Source organism: Phytophthora cinnamomi, assembly GCF_018691715.1.
Source record: "Phytophthora cinnamomi strain GKB4 chromosome Unknown Contig39, whole genome shotgun sequence".
In the NCBI taxonomy this organism is placed as follows: domain Eukaryota; phylum Oomycota; class Peronosporomycetes; order Peronosporales; family Peronosporaceae; genus Phytophthora; species Phytophthora cinnamomi.
The window spans coordinates 1,596,733-1,613,651 of NW_027150972.1; the positions used below are offsets into that span (position 1 = coordinate 1,596,733).

At 55.2% G+C, this 16,919-nt stretch overlaps 5 protein-coding genes across 5 annotated transcripts; 3 read left to right on the forward strand and 2 right to left on the reverse strand.

The window, feature by feature from the left end:
• Window positions 1-742: 742 nt before the first annotated feature.
• IUM83_10771 (uncharacterized protein) lies at window positions 743-3,618 on the reverse strand (the record flags this gene model as incomplete). The annotated part of the gene is made up of 3 exons (XM_067935288.1): window positions 743-2,701; window positions 2,766-2,888; window positions 2,971-3,618. 3 exons carry the CDS (start codon window positions 3,616-3,618, stop codon window positions 743-745), a joined length of 2,730 nt encoding a protein of 909 aa, XP_067791432.1.
• Window positions 3,619-6,514: 2,896 nt separating this feature from the next.
• On the forward strand, window positions 6,515-7,190 carry IUM83_10772 (DNA polymerase theta-like; the record flags this gene model as incomplete). Its single annotated transcript, XM_067935289.1, has 3 exons — window positions 6,515-6,661; window positions 6,738-6,870; window positions 7,045-7,190. The coding sequence occupies 3 exons, from the start codon at window positions 6,515-6,517 to the stop codon at window positions 7,188-7,190; spliced, it is 426 nt and encodes a 141-aa protein (XP_067791597.1).
• A 171-nt stretch (window positions 7,191-7,361) lies between these two features.
• Window positions 7,362-11,225, reverse strand: IUM83_10773 (Chromodomain-helicase-DNA-binding protein; the record flags this gene model as incomplete). Its single annotated transcript, XM_067935290.1, has 2 exons — window positions 7,362-10,907; window positions 10,974-11,225. The coding sequence occupies 2 exons, from the start codon at window positions 11,223-11,225 to the stop codon at window positions 7,362-7,364; spliced, it is 3,798 nt and encodes a 1,265-aa protein (XP_067791434.1).
• A 288-nt stretch (window positions 11,226-11,513) lies between these two features.
• On the forward strand, window positions 11,514-11,993 carry IUM83_10774 (epidermal retinol dehydrogenase 2-like; the record flags this gene model as incomplete). Its single annotated transcript, XM_067935291.1, has 1 exon — window positions 11,514-11,993. One exon carries the CDS (start codon window positions 11,514-11,516, stop codon window positions 11,991-11,993), a length of 480 nt encoding a protein of 159 aa, XP_067791463.1.
• Window positions 11,994-12,458: 465 nt separating this feature from the next.
• Window positions 12,459-13,313, forward strand: IUM83_10775 (epidermal retinol dehydrogenase 2-like; the record flags this gene model as incomplete). Its single annotated transcript, XM_067935292.1, has 1 exon — window positions 12,459-13,313. One exon carries the CDS (start codon window positions 12,459-12,461, stop codon window positions 13,311-13,313), a length of 855 nt encoding a protein of 284 aa, XP_067791429.1.
• Window positions 13,314-16,919: the final 3,606 nt, after the last annotated feature.

Sequence of the window (16,919 nt, forward strand, 5' to 3'; positions counted from 1 at the left end):
GCGAGCAAGTGCCAACGCAAAGGCAGCAGCAGTTGCTGATTTCCCCGATCCAGGCGGCCCCAACACATATCCGCATCGGCCCTCCCGCAAAACTTCATCTCGTAAGAAGTGGAATAACTTGATAACTTCCTCCCGACGGAAGAGAATCAGCTTTTGGCCCAAAGAGTGCCAAAGCCAGAGATTGTGTTGGCATCAAGCTTCCAAATGGGTAGCTGGCAGTCGTCTACACTCGGTAGAGTTAACGTTGACAGATCAAACGTTGTCGTCGCCCATGCAATGCTAGTTGTCTCCACTGTGGTAGAACGGACCGGGACAGCCACGATGAGCGCGTTATCTTCGTCCTGCCCCAAGCTATCCACCGGCATAGACGCTTTTAGTTCTCTCCCGTCGTTAAACGCTCCTCTGTTGGCGTTAATGTGCAACGAATTCGGCGCAACATGAGCTAGCATGTCTCTTCCTGTTGGTTTGGTGTCGTCGAACATGGCTTGGATCTGACAGCACAGGTTGTCCGCATCTTCGACACCCTTAGCTGGTCGGATCGAGGTCACCCTACTACCCTTGAACGCTCCCCCAGTGTTTTCATCCACTAGCTGGAACCACACTTTCCGCGCCATCACTTGTCTCCTTCACTTTCTCTGCAAATGTTGAGAGGGGCGTGGTGTCGTCTTTGGTGGTATCAAGCGAACAAGGCAATCACAATACATCACTCAAAAGTTATTAGTATACCACCTACGATATAATCTTATCGTATTTCCAACCGTTCGCTCTCTTTGTTCTTCCGTCGGGCCGCTCGTGTCTGCAGGAAGAAGCGGATGAAGTTGGTTGCGCCCTGCAGCTCAATAACCAACTCGTCAAACTCTTTCTGGAAACTGGTAAAGTCACCGACGTCGCTTGCGGACACGGCATGGAGCAACTTGGCCACAAACACCTGCACACGACGGGCACAGACGAATTCGGACGCACGAGCCACAAAGTCCAACGCTTCCACTAACGCACCACGGTTGCGAGTACTCAGCGAGTTCTTGAGCGTTAGGATCATCTGAGTATCCACCAACTCTGCGTATCCGTCGAGCATCTCGCCCATCGCCGTTCTGTTTTGGACGTACAGGGCCAAAGCTGCTTTGGTGTCCACAGGTGTAAGCTGCTCCAGCTCCTCTGAAGTAGGGAAGATCCGCTCCATGTCTGGGGCAGATACACTCTCTTCGCTCAGCTTTCTACCGGATGGAGGATCTGTCGTGAGTTGCAGAATATCTGGTGGTTGTACGGGAGTACTAAGCAAACTGTCCGAGTCGTCGTAGTTGACGTCGAAGTCGTAGTCAGAGTCATAATCTTCTTCATCGGCATCGGCGGACCTGCCAGTTGGTCGGTTTTTGCTGTTGGCCGAGTAGAGATCGGCATGAAGTTTCTGGAAGTGACCGCTGATGCCATCTTGTTGCGCTTGTTGGTTCTGCTTGTGCATCTGCATGATGAGACCCACGTGCTTGAACCGGTCGCGGAAGTGAGCTGCCACGGGTGAAAGTCCAACACGAGCTTGAGTCTCGGCGTACATTGCGCGGTACGCCTCCTTCTCCTTGTACTTGATAATGTCAGCCATGGCCGCATCCTCCTTAGCGAAAAGCTGCAAAACTCGCTCATTCAGCGGAGTGCCTCTACCCGTGGCAGACTCAAGTCCGCCGTGAACGGCAGAATCTCTTGGTATCGACGCATCCTGTGGGGGTAGTGCCAATGATCCATTTTCAGGTCTGGCGCTGCGACTAGATCTGCTCCGAGCCGTCCTCCTCGTGCCTGGCAGTGACGCACTATCGCCGCAGTTATGCGATGTGAAGACGTCTTCCTGCTGTGAATCGCTAATAGATGCGGTGGTGTCATGTTGTTGTTCTTGCTCCAGCATCCGCATCACATCGCGGAACTGACAGCACAGATTGTAGCCGATGGAAGATGAATGACACAGCCCGCAGGTACTTATTGGCTCAGGTAGAGATGAAGTAGACCGTGACGAGCTGATTCGAACGCCCGTCGTCTCTTTCGAGGCCCCAGACTTGTCCGAACCAGCAACAGATTTTCTTCTACTGGTCACGATGTTCTCCGCGGATGTAGTGTGGAGCACTGACCGCTTCCGTCCCTCCTCCCCAAGCGCACTTCCACGTCTAATACTTGATATTCTGCTACTTTCAAGCATCCCATTACTGGAACGGCGGCTCATGCCATCGGCGAACTCTACGTTGTCGTCAAACTTGATACCCATGTTCATACTCCGCGCTTTCTCTCTCATATGCCGATCGATGCGCTTCAGTCTCAGCTCTTGGCGCTCAGCATAGCGGCTTTCAGTTTGTCGCGTTGAAGCTGCGACTTGAGCTCGAAGTTGAGCTGTAAAACCTGTTCCTCCTCGCAAATTGGGACCATAAACTTTGGTCTGACCTGCGCGCATACGCTGCGACTGCTTCAACTGAGCCTTCGCACGCAAAAGTAACCGCTCCATTTGTTGCTGAGCGAGAGAGAGACCCGCACCACCACTACTTGAATCTAGCAGACGCAATTTCCACGCACCACGGCGCTCTACGACGTAATCGCCAGGCTTGATATCCTTCCCTGCAACCGCAGGTGGGAGCTGTCGTAGCACTGCCATCCCTGCATCCGAGTCAGCGCCAAGGTAAAACCAATCTTGTTCGAGATATACCTCGTCGTTGTTGTAGACAAAGTTCTGGGCCATTACGAGTTATAAGAATCACGAAATAAACAATTGCCGAAGTGCTTTGACGGCGTACATCTTTTTGCTTGCGACGCTGGCACACAGCTGAGCGTATGGTCCACTTGCCTAACATCTTTGCAGTCTTGTTCCTCAGACGAGATTGGATTTCATCCACCTGCAGGTCTCCATCATCTCGACTCTGCAAAATGCACAGCCACGAAATACTTTCACTTAGAAGTTTTAAGCACACCAATGAAAAGTATGAAAGCTAGTCTACAAACCTTGGGGAGGTAGGCAGTGACGGGGACTGGGTAGCCCACGGAAGTGGGGGCTTGAACATCGTTGCGAATTGCGTCGTCGTCTAGCAGCCCGAGAGCCTTGAGCTGTGGGGCTTCGCGGACTTTGGCGCCAAGTACTCCGCCTTGCTCCCACGAAACATCTCCAGGCCCCACACTCAATTGCAGCCAGACAGAATCGCCGTAACGTATCGAGCTGGCACTTCGTACGTCTGCAAGATCCAGCAGCGTGAATATGGCTCGGTCCTTGTAGCCTTTGGCCTGCATCTGCAGCTTCTCCAGTGACTGCACTCGCACTTGGCCATCAGGACTACCGACCATCATCAGGTGTCCATTGAACAGCTCCAGCGCCACGCTGCAGCCGTACGAGAGTCTCGTTGCCTGCGAGTTGAAATCGTTTCGAAGCTTCTGGGCGTCAGACACTGGTGGAACAACGATCGCTCCAGCTGGGCCTGCTGAATTTGTCCCCGAGCCAACCACGCCAGGAGTTGCGAGCTGCAATGGAGTGCCCACTCCGATTGCGCTTCCTTGCCCTGCTAATTGGTTTTGGTCCATAGTGTGCAAAGTGTTAGTTGGAGAAGCAGGCAGCGCCGGAGCCGACGCAGAAGTCCCCAGTGCGTTGAGTCTCCTCATGATCTCCGCTGAGTTGAAGCCGGAACCTCCAACTACCCGTAGCCCTGCACCTACCAGAGCTGATGGCGATGACGCCGATACCGCGAGAGTTCTCCTACTCACTTCGCGTGGTTTGCCGACGTGGCGCAAGTCTGGCAAACTCTCCACGCTTGGGATGAAAGGGGACGAACCTTTATGAGCTTTGCTATGCCTCTTGACAGAAGCTCCGACCGAAGTCTGGGAGCCTCGATGTCTAGCGTCAGGCCTTCCAGCACCATCACTAGCTGGTGCCATCTCTCCATCGTCACTTCCACCGTCGTCTGAGGACTCCGCGAAGGCCGACAGAGTGCGATCGTCGGAAGGTGGAGTCTGCCGGTCTTGGACGAAGTCCAGGTAGTGCCACACATTCGACGATCGACCGAAAGCATGCGGACGCGTGCTGGCCGCACTTGCCATGGCGAAGTTCTGACTCCTCGATGAAGAAGAAGAAGGCCCGAGTTCGCGCTAAATGGAGACTTGGCACCATGCCGCCATCTAAAAGCGGATGAATTCACTGTTTTCCATCCAAAACATGCATGAGCACCTTCGCCAAATGCAATGCGCACTTCTGATCGGTTGCCCATGATCAACTTCTTCTTAGGTTTTGAATAACCCCAGCGTTTTAGTGCTTCGTTGTTCTTGGTCACGAAACGGAATTGAGATCTTCCAGCAGCGAGCAAAGAGTCGGTCGACTCGTACAGACGCCTTCATCTCGCAGGGGCGATGGATGTCCACGCTCAAGCGCTTCGATCTCTTCGGGAGCAAATTCGGTTCGATGGTGGACAAACCCACTCCAAAACAAGCAGATCTTTCGCCTGACCGTAGTGTGCTGCTTGTGTGTAGAGCGGTGTGCGTGCACGACCAAGCGCAATGGGATGCAACGTGGAAGGTAACGTCGATACTTGCCCATGCTCCTTTATCCTAAGATCTGAACAACGATGTCACTGTTCTGTTGCCGTAGGAGGCGCTAAATGACTTCAGCTCCAGTCGACATGGGCTCATGCTACCGAACACCTTTTTTGAGTTGCTGCGAGCGAATAGCGTTCCGCTCGGTCGATCTGAAGCCCGAGTATTGCTGTTGCAGTTCCAAGAACCCAACGGAGCAGTGTCAGCGACGAAGTTTCTTCGGTGGATTGCGCTGAATGCCCCAGCCGACCACGTGAACCCTGATCTGTTCTTCCCGCAACTTCCTCAGCCGTATCGCCGCATCATGAAGGTTTGGGATCGTGACATCTTCGACGCAGCGTGGGAGATCATCACGACGGAGAGCGTTCGCTTCAAGGCTGAAAATGCTGAGGTAGATGCCGCCATGAACTCCTCCAGGTCCGCTCTTGGAGCTGAGAAGCCTCCGCAGCAGAAGAATGACTACGATATCGCCAAACGACGCACATGCGAGCCCTCTTGGGAGCTTCCACTCGACAGCAGCGCTCAACGTGTTGCTGGATTGGCATCTCATTGCTTGTTGCCTATCGTAGTCGCTGGGCTAAATTGTGACGCGGACGAAGACGAATCCACCAGTACCGCTCCATCGCTGCGAGTATTCAGCACAGCGGGCGAAGACGTCCAGGTTCTTGGGGACATTCCCACCGAATTTCAAGCTGAACCCCCCGCTGCGGCTACTGATACTACCACGAAAGTCCAAGTATCAATTAAATCGCTCAGTTCGCTGCAGCTCGCGAACGACAAGTCGGGACTTCAAAGTTGCGCTATCGCAGTTCATCTCCTAGAGAAAACTACTACCACTCCAGTTCAACAAGAAGAGTCTGGCGGAGACGTCAAGCCTGCTGTTCTAACAATTCGCGAATGTGTGAATGTCTACACGATCAGGATGGACCACTCACTGGATCCGAATGCTTCCAGTGACGATAGCCGAAGGTTTTCTAGCGAACTTCTTGCTTCTCTGAGCCCGACTCAAGCGTCAGTGGAGCCCTCGATCGCCTCCATCGTGCTTTCCCCAGACTCGCTGATTCTTGCTGTCATGTCCATTGGCTCAAAACTCATATCTTTGTACAGTCTGCAGCGCGAAGAAACCAACCAGGACACAGAAGTAGCAGCTCACCCGTTGGTGCTGTCATCTCCGTCATTCCAAGTCGACCTGGAGCCAACACGATCCCCGTTCTTGGAAGACGAACTTGAGCCCACGCTACACTTTTTGGTAGCACCGGTCACAACGCGTGCACAGAATCGCGAATTACCGCGATCTGCCCCCAGCACATACGCATTTGCAGTGTGCTATAGCCTTAAGGTGCTGAAGTATTTGCTCCCGCACAAAACCACAGTCAGCGCCAGTTCAGCACCCGTCCTCCTGACCCCATTGAAGTCGTGGGAACACCTGACCAAGATTACCGCTTCCGCGCAGGATATCACGACCCAATATTTGGTTGTGGGGTGTAAGGATGGCACCATGGTCGTTTGGGACATGCTCCAAGACGTCGACTACGCATTCCTTGCGCCTTTTGGTGATGAAGACGGCATGGTGCAGCGGTCAACCCCACGGCAAAAACTATCTGCAGCAGCAACCTCCACAGAAATCAGCCATGCCATCTTCTGCCAAGCCGGATACGTCGTGGCACTATCCAAATCCCAGCAGCGCCTCTATATCTTCGACGTTCGGGAGCGTGGGAAGCCAACGTTGCAACGAGTGATCTCCCCACCAGCGATGAAGTCATCGAAGACACGTCAAAGCCCTCAGCAGCCTACAGTTTCGATGATTCGTCTTGCTGTCGCAACGGTAGCTGCTGACCTCCCAGTGGCACTGGTTGAATATTCCAACGGGATAGTCATACTCTACGATGTGAGAACTGCCGAAGCAGTCGGCAGCTTTTGGTTGACTTCGTCTCCAGCCACAACTCCAACTCCTCGTGGAGTAATAAGCATCATGGGAAACCAGGAAGTACTTGGTGTTGCAGTCACACCGAACGAGGAGGAGACGGAAATGCGTATCAAGGTGTACAGCTGGCGCGACATCCTCCTGGTTAGCTTCCCTTCTGTTGCAACTTTGCTTGAGCAGCGTCAGGAAGAACCGGTGCGTCTGCGTTTTGGTGTCTTCGCCTTGTTTGTCTTCCAGTCACCATTTATTTGTTTTCTCCTCCTCTCTGTAGACTATCTCAAATATCAAGCAACTTTTGCTCACCAGCGATGTCGACGAATTTTCTACTCCAGCCCCGCCACCTACCATCACAGTTCCCAGCACTTCTGCCGATTCTATCGAAGTTGTGTTGTTGAAAATGGCAGGTGAGTTGCCACCGTCTCCTTCTCGAACCAGGCAATCCAATGCCAGCAGTCTGTCACCCCTGCAGTCTCCGCTTGCACGAAGCTCGGTGTCTATCGCCTCTAGGAATGCTGCCCTCCCCGGCCAATACACCGAAGACATCGATTCATCACCCATGCTTCCAGGTATAATGCTAGAACCACTCGTTCCTGATGACATGGCCTTCTTCGAGCAGTACTGTCAAGAGCATCTCGACCCACTTGTCATTGCAGATAAAGAAGCCAAGCTGCACCGCAAACGACGAGAGCTTCTCAAGACGATGTCGGCTGGAGGAGCGTGGTGAACTACAGAATCATTTCCTGCCAAATTTTGCATCAATCGGGACAACAGCGTAAAAAGCACAACCAAGACGGGAACCACCGCGAGAGAATAATGCACTTACATTCGATATCTGTTTTGCGTCTTAGCCCTTCTTGACGACGAAAAGCTCTACGAAATTGGGTACGGGTTTGCTTTACGATTCCTTGAGCGGTGATACTGATACGACGCTGGCCCCAAATTTCCAGCTCTTCGAAGCCTTCAGCGGCCTTGTAGGCACCTTGCGGTAATGTGTCGGTAACGAGAACGCACCACTAAACAGCGCCTCCGCTTTCCTTCGCTTCCGGGAAGGCTCGTCTTCGTCGCTGTCCTCTGATAACTCGCTCACTTTCTCAACCAAACCGCGGTGCTCTAACTGACCCAGCGCAGCGGTAACTACTGCCAGCGACGCAAGGCCCGACGTTGGAGGCTCCGTTCCAGTCTCGGCTGCTCGCTGTACAGCATTGACAGCTTCGAACAGCTCTGACACACTACGGCGGCGGCGTAAGTCCATATTTTCGAGCACCAACGCAGCTACATGATCAACATTCGCCTGGGCGGGAGTTGCTGCGGCGAGTGCATCAACCTTGGAACTGCCACCAGCCTCGTTGCTGCAGTTAGTTTCCCTGCTTACTCGATCACTGCCACTCCATCCTGCCATCGTAGCAGCAGCCGCCATCGCCGCCGGAGACACGTACATGCTACTGTGTTTGTACTGGTCATCCCGATGGTAAGTCGTGCCTTCATACTCGAAAGATTGAGTGGAAGACTCTGCTGTGTAAGCCTTACGTAACTGCCCCGTGCTGCCGTAAAGCAGTTCCGAGTAACTCAGCTTGCCTCGCCGTGGACGCTGGCCCTTGTGCCCGACTTTGTGCCACTGCGAGCCTGGGTGAGGAGGCAACGGTACGGGCTCTTGGTCCGCTTCCTCGGGAACGCTGCATTTCGCGTGGGATGGATCCCAGTGATTCATCGAGCAGTACCACTTATCGGGTAGCGTGGAGGATTTGATGTGTTGCGGCAGCTTGCGCCACTTGTTGCACTTTTCACACTGTGCCCACTCCAGCACTGTCTTCTTGATTCCACTTGTGTTCGCACCGCTGTTGCTGTGCCCTCGTCCTCCCCTTCCTTTGGTAGAGTGACCAGAACTATTGCCTTCAGTGTTACTGCCGTTGTTGCTGTTGCCGCCTTCAGCATTGCTACCAGTTCCAGTATTTGAAGCACCATTCCCTGTCCCAGATACCGTTACCTTTGATGCTTTGCCGTGCTTTGTCGAATTTGATTTACCAAGCGAGGTAAGATCGTTTGCTGAAGACGTCGGTGTCATCCCATTGCCTGAAGTAACTGACACAGATGCTGCTGGAGCGGCATCTCCAGTAGATGAAGACGCTCTTGCTTTCTTTGAAGGACGAGCTGAACCATCCTTCTTGGACTGCTTCAGCAAGAACGCGTCCACCTCGGGAGGATTCGGCGCGCTACACTTGGCTAGCTCCGGGGCCCATGTGTTGAGGTGACAATACCATACTGCTGGCAGCCGATCAAAATTAATAGACGTTGGAACCACGCGCCACTTGCCACACTGAGTGCTCTCGCATTGCACCCATTTGACTTCTCGGTACTTCTCTTTGAGCTGCTTTGTGATGTTGCGCTTTTTGGAAGCCTTGTCCTTGTTTTTGAAAGATCTGGGGCCTTTCTCCTTCTCTTCTAGCGCAGTCATGTCGGTAATGGAGCCCTTCAACGAACCTCCAGACCTTTTAAGCGTGCCCGACCCTGATGATGAGTAGCCACCATCGTCTCCCGTGCTCGACTGTGTTGACTTGGATCTTGATTTCAGCTTGTACTTCCTCTTCTTTACTTGCGGGGACGGGTTAACCTTCAGTACTTCCTCGGCAACAGCACACGACGCATAACGTTCGTCCCACGTGTTCATGTTGCAGTACCAATGTGTTGGCATAGCGTCCAAATTGAAGTCTGGAGGCACCGTCCGCCACTTCTTGCAGCTATCACATTGGACCCACTTCGCTTCGTTAGCTTCCTCTTCTTCCTCCTCGCTGGTTTCCCTTTTAAGTGCACGTTGCGATTCCCGCTTCGCCTTGTTCTTTTTCCGTTTCTTGCCTGGACCACTTGTCCTACCACCCCTTGGGGTTCTTGGGGTTGCATCTGCATTAGGTGTCGCGGATCCGGCAGTTCCTTCGTCGTCGTCGTCTTCATCTTCGCTTGGGACATGCTTCAGCACTAATCCGCTCGAAGCAGACGGAATTAAAACGCTAGCGGAAGGCGACTTGGGGATCTCCAGCTTCAGAGCACCTTCCACCAGTTGCTCGCGTTGATCCGTACGACTCGCATCCGAGGTGCGGCCGTCTTGGAGCTCCTTCTTCCGTTCGACCTTGACATTTGGGCTATCCTCCTCCGCAGACGATCGCGCTTCCAATGAGTCCTTGTCACCTGCCGGGCTCATTGGCACGGGGGAAGAAGGCACGGGTGACTTTGCCTTCTCCTCGACATTGTCTTGATCAACCTTGGCCGCTGACGCTACAGAGCGCTCCTCCTTAACTACAGCACCCTGCGGTACAGCAACTCCAGCGGACGCTGTATCACCCTGAGATCCAATAATCTGGCTGCTGGAACGCTTCCTCTTCACCGAAGAGCTAGCAGTCGATTCATCCGAGTCGTCGTCACTCTTCCCCAACGCCTCTTCAAGGCGCTCCTGTATCCTCTTCGTCGCCGTCGCCGGACTCTCGAACAACGCCAACGCAGACGTCGGCGAGCGCGTCGAGCCTGGTCCTGGCGTCGCTGCAGCGGGCGAGCGCGGGGCCACAATCGCCTCCACTCGAACCGCCTCCTTGCGGCCCCCAGAGGGCGTCGACGGGGCTGCCTTCTCACCGCGCTGCAGCGTGTTGGCGGGCTCGTCCGCGTCCAGGGACTCTCTCTTGCTGCGCTTGCGCTTCTTCCCGCCGGCGTCGGCGTCCCTGGCGTCCCTGAGCTCGGCCTCGTCGTCCGCCTGGGACGCGAGGCTCTCCCGCTTGTGCTTGTCCTTCTTCTTTTTCTTCTTCTTCTTCTTCTTGTCGCGCTTGTCGCGCTTCTCGCGCTTCTCCCGCCGGCGCGCGCTGGACGCGCTGACCGCCGAGGCCTCGGACATGGCCTCGTCCTCGCGCTCGTCGCGCGCCTGCAGCTCGCCGAGCTGCTTGTGCCTGGGCTCGGCGTGCCGGGGGCACAGGATGAGCTTGGACGAGATCTGGCGCGCGCAGCCGGGCGGCAGGCAGCGCGCGTGGAAGGCCACGGGGCAGCGCATGCAGCGCACGGCCTCCTGCTGCGCGCCCGACTGGTTGCAGCCCGCGCACGTGTGCAGCGGGCAGATGAAGTGCGTGTCGGTGGCGATGCGCGCCAGCGGGAACTGCGCGATGCAGTCCTGGTGGTAGAACTTGCCGCACGACAGCGCGCGGCACTTGCGCACGGGCCGCGCGGCGGCGGCGGCGGCGGGCGCGTCGTCCTTGCGGGCCTCCGGGCCCGTTTGCTTGCAGTGGAAGCAGGCGTGCGTCTTGCTGCTGCAGCTGGGGCACAGCCAGCCGTTGCTGCCGTCGCCCTGGGCCTGCGCGGCGCCGCTGTCGGGCGGCAGGCAGCGCGCGTGGAAGGCGGAGATGCAGGGCCCGCCGCACACCACGAGCGCGTCGCCCTCGCGCTCGCAGACCACGCAGATGTGCTCTCCCTGCGGCAATACGGGGCGTTAGAGGGCGCGCGCGCGCGGGAGAAGGCGCAGAGGAGGGAGGCGCACCTTGCCGCGGTCGCTGTCGGGCTCTGGCTTGGCGGGTTTCGCGCGCGCGGCGGCGGGAGGAGCGGTCGACGGCGCTGAGGAAGGAGGAGGAGGAGGCGGAGGAGATGGAGCCGCCGCCTGCCGCCGCTGGTCCGCCTGCAGCTGCGCGCGCAGCTTCTTGCGCCGCTTCTGGTCCAGCGGCACGCGGATGAGCACCGAGTCGGAGCTGGAGCTGCTGCCGGAGCCGCCGGAGCTCGCGTCCGAGTCGGCCATGGCGCCTGCCTCTGGGGGTTTCCTGCGGAAATGGGGCTAAGAGTGTGGGAGCGCGCCCATTGGCGGAAAGACCCAGGAAGCGACAGCGGATTGGACGAAAAAGGAGAGAGAGACCCGGGGCGGAAACCCGACCCGGGCTACGGAAGGTGAAGTGCGCCACACCATCATGACGCGTGACGTGATAGTTGCCTTTTTTGGTCGTCTCCTAATGATAGCCATGGCCCATGGGCTGAGCTTCTAGGGCAAGACGAACTCTCTCTATATATCTATCTATCTCTGCTCGTGGCAATGTCGTTTCCACTAATATTAATTCATCTAAAGTGTGAGACGCTTGTGCCCGATGGTGTTGAGTCGCAGAAGTTGGTGGCGTGGCAGGTGGTGGTCGTCACGGGCGGCGCCATGGGGCTCGGCCGCATGCTCTCCATCTGGTTCGCGCAGCTCGGCGCCGTCGTGCTGGGCTGGGACGTCGACGCCTCCAACGGGCAGAAGGTCGTTCGGGAGATCGCGTCTGTCGCCACCGTCGCCGGCGGAGAAGCGCACTCATTCCAGGTGGACGTGGGCGACCGGAGCCCGGTCTACGAGGCCGGGCGGAAGGTGCTCGAGCAGTTCCAGGCGGAGGACATACTCGTCAACAACGCCGGCGTCGTGTGTGGCAGGACGCTGCTGGCCACGTCGGACGCGGCCAACACGTTCGCGCACTTCTGGACGGTGTGCGCCTTCCTGCCGGAGATGGTCAGGCGCAACCGAGGCCACAAGACAGCTAGCTGACACACTCGCTCGATGTAGCTGTTCATCCACTCACGAGCCAACGAGCACCTTCAGCAGTTGGTGCCGCTACTTCGTGTGCATCGGGAGCGCCGGGTCCCTCCTCGGGTTCCCCAACATGGCGGACGACGGCGCCACCAAGTTCGCGTCCTACGGGCTCATGCGCCACGTGCGACAGGAGCTGGGCAAGTACGGCGTCAACTTCTGCTGTCCTTGGCATTGCCAAGGACGGCCAGCCGCTCGACAGCCTGCAGATCCGCCACAAGCACATGAAGCTCTTCTCAGACCTGCAGCGGCACGGCACGATCGCCGAAAGCTGACGCCAATAGTCCACAACACGTGCCATGTACAGTCGTTGCAGTTTCACGTCGAAGCCCGAGCACGTCGGAGCCCGACGGCTCATTGGTGTCACGTCCCACTGCGTACACATCTTCCCTGAGCGCTGTTCATTTTCGCCGTCGTCTCGCCATGTTCGAGTGGATCTGGCCGCAGAAGTCCGTCAAGGGCGACGTGGTAGTCGTCACGGGCGGCGCCATGGGGCTGGGGCGTCTCGTGGCGCTGCGCTTCGCCGCGCTGGGCGCCGTCGTGGCCGTCTGGGACCTGCACAGCGACCTGGGGCGCCAACTGGTGCAGGAGATCGAGGCTGCGGGCGGCGCCGCGCGCTTCTACGAGGTGGACGTGACCGACCGAGCCCGGGTCTACGCCGCCGGGCAGCAGGTGCTCGAGGAGCTCGGCGCCGTGGACATCCTGGTCAACAACGCCGGCATCGTGGGCGGCCGCCCCGTGCTCGAGTCCTCGGACGCCATGATCGAGCGCACCATGGCGGTGAACGCCACGTCGCACTTCTGGACCATCAAGGCCTTCCTGCCCATGATGGCCAAGAGGAACAAGGGCCACATCGTGTCGGTGGCCAGCGCCGCCGGGATCTTCGGGTCCCCGGGGATGGTGGACTACGGGGCCAGCAAGTTCGCGGCCATCGGACTCATGCTCAGCCTCCGCCAGGAGCTGCACGCCATGGGCCTCTTCGGGGTGCACACGACCGTCGTGTGCCCGGGCTTCATCACCACGGGCATGTTCGAGGGGGTCAAGCCCCCGCCGTTCACGAGGTGGTTGACGCCCGAGTTCGTGGCCGACCAGATCGTCAAGGCCGTGCGCCGCAACCAGTGGCGCGTGCTGGTGCCGTCCATCCTGGCGGTGATGGAGTTCGTGGCGACCGTCATGCCCATGTGGTTCGTGGACTGGTTCATCCGCGTCACCAAGACGTCGCAGGCCATGAAGAGCTTCAAGCAGACGCGCACCCACGCGCTTCTCAAAGAGGACTAGGCCGCGGTGCGGTGTAACTGCATGTATGACTCGTAGGCAAGTGAAGTCAACCGAACACCGAATGCCAGAAGTGAGATCCCTGCTGCAGTACGTCGCGCTCAAATCTTCATTCCTCGACGGATCAGATCCGTGTTGACTTTGCAATGACCCAGGCCTCGCCTGATCCATCACTCCCTGTGCTTCGTGTCGATCCAGCGCCGAAAGTTGAACTGGCCGAGCGCAGCACATCGCCAACGATAGGAAACTACCTGCAGAACATCGGATGTTCATTCTTGTTGTCGGTGGTATATTAAGTTGCCGGGAAAACCGGCCAGCGAGGTTTGGCGAAAAGAGTGGTGACTGTAAAATCAACAATGTACGACGGCGAAGTGTACTGTATGCACAGAGCTTTGACCGCCAAAGTATCTTTTAATAATTAATTTGCCTCTGTTTGGAACATCGTGGTGCGGGATTGCGTGGACAAGCTAGCATTGACAACAGTATACATGTAATAAGAGCGCGAACCTCGCGGCGAGGCGATCCCACTTGGATTTCAAGCGCATATGCGTGCAGTTGGCGAAGAGGCATCAGTGATGTCGTACCGGCCGGGCTGGACGCACCGTGTCCTCTGTCACACAGGTGCTTGATTCCACACCACACGCTCAACATTCAAATACAGGCTTGTGAATCGTTTATTGTCTCGGGGAACCGTTGTTATCGTAGACTTGCGGGTCTGAACCAGAGCTCGCAATCGGGTAGAGTACCCGAGTTCAGGTATAATAGGGTCCGGGTACGCGAAACTTATCCCACAGTACCCGATCACATCGCACCCAGCCTTTAAATTTAAAGCAGTGTAAAATTGTCAAGTTTACAATGGCAACAGTCTCAAAAGAGCTCAGCTGTTTCATTTTCGGGTTTGCACTCGTCTGATGAAACTGATGTCAAAAGTACATTTTAAGGTTCGGCAAAGCTCGCGTCCAGGTATTGAGTAGCAGGTATTTGCCAGTCCGTGAAACAGGTATTATCTTGGTATGTAAATTGAAATAAATTTCCGAATTTTATTTTTTTCTTACCACCCTCCAGCCACTCATTCACTCAAATCGGCGGGAGCGGCACGTGGCAACCATGGCACGCGCCCACAAGACGGCGCTGATCAAACAGCGCATGGCTGATGAAGCTAGAGAGGAGCAGGAAGCCAGGGAAGCAGAGGAAGCACGCAGAGAGAGCATAAGGGCGGCACGGACGAGGTCGGAGAAGGCACAAGCGATGGCAAAGGTTGCTGAAGAGCGGAATGCTGGTGGACCACATGTGCCGCTGTCTAGTAGCACTAGCAATGCCAGCGAAGATGAAGGGATGCAAGACGAAGATGAAGGGATGCAAGACAAAGATGGGAGTGCTGAGGCTGACGAAGAGGAACGAGGAGAGGACGAGGAGGAGGAACGAGCGGAGGATGACGAGGAGGATCGCAGTGATGATGAATCTGATGTGGAGGAAAGGTCAGACGAAGCAAAAGCTGCTGCAGCAATCACATCCCGTATTAAGAAGAATCGCACGCTGAGTGATGTCGAAGACGAAGTCATGGTGACAGTTCCTGCATTAGGTGCAGGACAACGCAGCTGGTCTCTTTTCGAGGATGCCCTCAAAGATTACATGAAGAACACCAGCCAGGTTCTCGTCGTCAAGGAGAATATTAACGTCAAAAGACGCAACAATGCACTGCGTGCGCAGCAGCAGTACCAAGGCAAGTCAGACGACGAGATTCCTCTCATTCCAGCTGAGATGAAGTTATACCAGCGCAAATACATATGCACCCATGGGTGGGGCGAGCACGAGCGATCTACCACCGGTAAACGTAAGGTTCACAAGTTACGACGGGCTGATTGCCCCTTTCAGTTTCTGGCTCAAGTGACGAAGCAGGATGACGAATCCTGGGCTATTGAACTTCGTCGAGAGGACTACAGACACAACCACGACATCAGCGAGAATATCTACAGGTCTTACCCAGGTATTCGCCAGGTTTCACACAATTCTCCACTTATGCCCTGCATTGAATTGCTCATGCAGTCTAATACAAAACTTTCAAGCATCTACGACTACATCAGAGAGAATTCGTCTCACAGTGTCACTATGAAGGATGTTCAGAATTTGGTGGCGCGTTTACGTCGTTCTGGTGCGTGGTGTTAGCAGAGGCGGTCATGTACTGTTGAGCATCTAATGCGGAATAATGTTGGATACTTGTAGGTGATGAACTTTCAGATGATGACGCTGTCACCGAAATGCTAGTTGATTTCAATTAACAATCCGCCAAGAATGTCTCCACCGCTAATCAGAGTGCCAAAGGAAACACAGGGGTTGTATCGTTCAACTGGACACATGCGATCAATGTTTGATAGCTTTCCAGAGGTGCTGCAAATGGATTGTACTCACAAAACGAACAGGTGGGCACAGTAACATCCTTTTGGCAGGTATTTAACAGGTTTTAACCGGGTATTGTGCAGGTACAACTACCAACTGCTCCCGATTGTAGCGATGGATCAATTTGGGCATGGCCAGCCGCTTCAGTACTCGTTGCTCGAGACTACATCGGATTGGCACATGACAAAAGCTCTCGATCATTTTAAAAGTGCGAACGAACACTGGCGGTTCATTCGAATCGTTATCGTGGACAACGATATGCGGGAAGTGGACATCATTCGACGCAAGTTTCCTGAGGCATGTATTTTTCTGTGTCACTTTCATGTCATAAAGTGGCTGCACGAGGTGGTTCAAAGTGGGAAGTATCAATCATTTTCAAAGGACGTGGCCGAGCAGTTGAAGCATGTTATAACAAACATGACTTACTTGACAGCCGTTGATGTGTACGAATTTCATCGGGACGAATTTAAGAGTTTGGCTTGCAGAGATGGAAAGCACGCTCTCTGGCAGTATTGTCGCGATAACTGGGATGCTTGCTCGGATATGTGGGTGATGGCACACCGCGCGCAGCTCCCACATTTTAACAATCACATTAATAACCGAGTGGAGAGCTTTTTTTGGGAAAGTCAAGCAAACGATGAAAAGCCATTTCACCATGCGCGCCAGTCTTGCTGCTCTATTGGCTTGGCAACGCAGACAGGAAGATGAATACAAGCCAGTTGTGGAGATGCCACGAACTTTACGGAATAAGGAATATTCAGAGGAGATGAATATTGTGCTAACCATGACTACTCGGTGGGTGGCGGAAGCCATAGAGACGCAGTACAAGATTGCATCGGATCCAACTTTGGCAGCAGGCTACACCTTCACTGACAACGACACTTCGGTTACAGTGCGAGGCAAGCATCACGAATACCAAATACAGAAAGATGGACTAGACTGCGACTGTGATTTTGCGAAAACAATGAAGCTACCTTGCCGTCACGCGATGGTGTACAAGAAGTCAACTGGAAGCGTATTCTTCATCCCATTCAATGCGATCGAACCCTGATTTTGCCAGGTTTTTATCAGGTATTGGTCAGGTATCGAGCAGGTTTTCACTCACGTGCCACGTTTTCTTTTGTGTAGGTGGTTTGGCCAGAGTCGCAGTACTATGGATCGAGTAAGTGCATTATCTTCGCCGTTTCTTGCCAAAGTTTACAAAGCTGAAAA